Here is a 3607-nt window from a genome sequence, read left to right as displayed (position 1 = left end):
CAAAACAGTGATCTTTTTTTAGTTTAGGAGTACTTTTAGTTTTCTCAAGTACGTGAACCTCTCAGTTAGCATCAAGCTTCCACAAATAACAACTTTCTGTCCTCTCCAGTTAGGTTGGAAAATCCATTCCATTCTGGTAGACAATGATTGGCCTGTTATTCATGCCTTTGTTACCTCTCAGATGGACCACAGCAACATGATAAGCCTAGGCACTAAGGCTTCAATGTTGCAAAAATTCCATTGAATACAAAATGCTGCAATGTCCCGTCAGCAACTCAAGCAGCTACAAAAATATCAAACCTCCATTCTTTACAATAAGGACCTATAGAATTTTGAATCAAATTTGAGGTCCCAGTCTGGGTAATCAAGATCAGGAACTTCTTGGTCCTGACCCATGATATTAAAAGACTGGGATGACACCTGTGGTTAGCAGCTCTGGCAAAAAAGAACTCTTCTGTGCTTTGCAGAAACAGCATGGAGTTGGGGAACATCTAGCTAGCCAGTTAGTTAGAAAGAGGCAATGGGTCTTCAAATTGTGTTTGTTGGTTCTTCTCATTCATGTATGCCTGTGTTTATTGAACCTGGTGATCACTGCTTGGTGTCAGAAGTGGCAAATGAAAAAGAACGTGAAAGCATTTGAGTTCCAAACTGAAAAAAGTTGGAAACTGAGAGCAAATGGAACAATGCATCGATGCAGGAGGACAAAGGCCACTATAAGAGTTAGAGTGTAAGTAAACAGACAATTTATCATGGAAGTTTTGCAACCTCCATTGTCCTTCTGATGTCAGGCAATACATCAGAGAACTGGAGGGCATTCAAAACCAGTTTTTATGGTAGCTAGCAGCCGCAGGGGCAGAAGAGCAAAGTGAAAAAGTCAAATCATCTATCTTTTTGAATACCGTAGAGGAGAAAGCTATGTTTATAATACACTCACCCTCAAAAAAAGATCAAAATATGCAGTTAAATGTAACACTGTCCAAATATGGTGAGTACTGCATGCCAAATACAAAAAAGGAATGAGACCTTTGAATGATAGTCTTTACGTGCAGATAAACATCAGGGGAAAGTATAGATCAGTATGTTACCGAACTAAAAAGACTGAGTAAGAACTGTGCTTTTGGGAACTTTATAGAATCTCTGATTAGAGATAGGATTATTTGTGGCATTGCAGAAGATACAGTACAAGAAAGACTGTTGCATGAGGGAGGCCTGTTTATAGAAATGTGCAGTTTATAGAAATGTGCAGGGCAAGAGAAACTGTGAAGACCCAGGCTGCAAAGCTGAATGCACTAAAAGGCATGAACGAGTGTGGCCAGGAGGAAACTTACCTCACAGAGTGGAATTATCCACTGATAACAAGCTACATGACGAAGTGAAATCTTTTATTGGCAAGGAGGACGCTGAGAGAGAGGGCAAAGGAGCTGGAATGCAGCAAATCCAGAAGGCAGCATGGCCCTACATATTGTGCTGCATTTGGAAAGCTGTTTTAATTGTAACACAAGGATCTACTTTGCCAAGTGCTACAGGGCATATTTACACATGCAGAGCCTGGCACTTTAATTAGCAAGCTGTGCTAATTAAAAGTGCCTGCACATCACACATTAGCATCCCTGTGCTGAAAAATGGCAGCAGGGCATTTTGAACTAAAGCTCTTTGAATGTGTTTTAGTTCAAAGTGCTCCACCACCATTTTTTCAGTGTGGGGGTGCCGATACATATGACGTGGAAGGCTGCCAGAGCATGTCAATTTCTGTGCTTGAGCAGACTCGATTAATTGAGTCTGCTCCTGTGTGCTGGATTTCCGGTCAGAGCAGGCTCCCAGCACATCTACAGGAGCCCACAGATTTCAAGCACAAAAGCCTCAAGTATATACAGTTAAGAGTGTACCAGAAGAATTATATATAGGTATGGCAGAATCAAACAAAATCAATGGGAGGGACTGGATTTTGCTAGTGAGAATACAAGGAACAATGATTTTATTTAAATTGCACCCTGAAACAGGAGGGGTTTTTTTCCAGAGCATGAATATAGAAAATTAAAACTAAGACCAAAAGTGAGTCTAACAAACATCAAAATAACTGCCTATTCAGAAACACATATACCAGTGAAAGGGAGATGCATTGCTAGCCTCCCAAATAAAAACAGGGTATACAAGCTCCTATTCATTGTGGAACATAGGGAATGACACCAATTTTGCGTCTGGCAGCTTGTGAGAAACTGAATTTAGTTAAGCATGTGCTCACAGTACAAGAAGACACCAGAGCTGTGCAAAGCTTCGGGGGCTGATTCGATTCAGAGACGATTCAGCCCAATTTGGTGGCCGAATCTCCAAATCCAAATTGAATCAGGGGACCAATTAAAAGGTCTGAATCGATTTGAAGCTCTCTGAATTGATTCAGAAAAGATTTGGAGAGCTTCGGTGATTTGGCTGTCCCCACCCGCTGCAGCAGGGAGCTGGACCAGGACTCCATGCTGGTAAGTTGGGGGGGGGGTGCTGGAGGAGGGGCGAATGGACCATGGGGGGGAACCCCCTACCTGATCCCCCAGCCCTCCCAGCCCCCACCCTCATGGCTGCCCCACCGGGCAACAGCTCCCAGCCCTTTAAAAAAAGCCTCTACTCACCAGCTGCTGTTTGGCCGGGGGGGGCGATCCCCACTGCCCCATGGGGGGCTCTGTCATGAGCCCCCCAACTGCCCCCCACTGCCCCAGGCCCCCCCATGACTGCCCCTTCCACCCCAGCTCCAGGCACTTTAAGCAAAAAAAAAACAACCTTCCCTGGACTCACCAGCAGCCTCGGAGCTTGTGGGGGCTCATGCAGAGCCCCACACACCATGTGGGGCAGTGGAGGGCATTATGAATGGCCCCCCCAACTGGGCAGGAGCCGATGAGTGGGGGCTTTTTATTTTGGGGGGTTTTTTTTAAGGGATGGAGCTGGGGCGTGTGGGGTAGCCATGGGTAGGCTGGGAGAGCAAGGGGGTTGAGAGGCTCATGGCAGAGCCCCCCCATGCAGTGTGGGACAGTGGGAGGCAGCAGGGATCACCCCCACGCCTGGCAGCACCCGGTGAGTGTGGGCTTTTTTTTTCCAAAGAGCGGGGAGCTGGGGCTGGGTGGGGCAGCCATTGAGAGTGGGTGGGGGCCTGTGTGATTCAGAGATTTGGTGGGGGCCTGTGTGATTCGGAGATTTGGCAGCAGCTGAATCTCCGAATCAGATCAGCTGAATCAATTCGGGACAGTGATTTGAATCACCAAATCGAATCACTGTCCCCTGACTTGGCCGAATCTGAATCCGAAGTGAATACGAGCTGCTTCACACAGGCCTAGAAGACACAACGTTCATGCCTTCTGATGATCCTTTTAGCTATTACAGCCCAATTATGGACAGTTTTCTTAGAAAGAAACCAATAGTTCCAGAATGGAAAAAGAAACCATGTCCTTATGAGAAGAAAGGTACCTACAGATACAGATGCAAATACTATCAGGCAAAAAGAAAAACACCACCTTACCAGTCTGTAGCTAATTAATTTTTTCTATGTGCAGAAGCACAGTTACCAAAAGTGCATGTCAATTGGACCCTAGTATAGCGACTCAAGTCTATCTAGACTCAGAGA

General features: G+C 45.6%; 1 protein-coding gene across 1 annotated transcript in view; it reads left to right on the top strand.

Moving 5' to 3' along the window:
* Positions 1-3334: 3334 nt before the first annotated feature.
* Positions 3335-3607, top strand: part of MUC6 (mucin 6, oligomeric mucus/gel-forming) — a gene marked incomplete at its 3' end in the record, with an annotated part of 92634 nt that continues 92361 nt past the window's right edge. Inside the window, exon 1 of the mRNA XM_014521416.1 lies at positions 3335-3446. Coding sequence (XP_014376902.1) covers positions 3335-3446 — 112 coding nt within the window. The remainder of the gene's footprint in view (positions 3447-3607) is intronic.

The sequence above is a fragment of the Alligator sinensis genome, unplaced genomic scaffold, assembly GCF_000455745.1.
Source record: "Alligator sinensis unplaced genomic scaffold, ASM45574v1 scaffold5_1, whole genome shotgun sequence".
In the NCBI taxonomy this organism is placed as follows: domain Eukaryota; kingdom Metazoa; phylum Chordata; order Crocodylia; family Alligatoridae; genus Alligator; species Alligator sinensis.
This window is presented reverse-complemented; position numbering and strand designations above follow the sequence as displayed.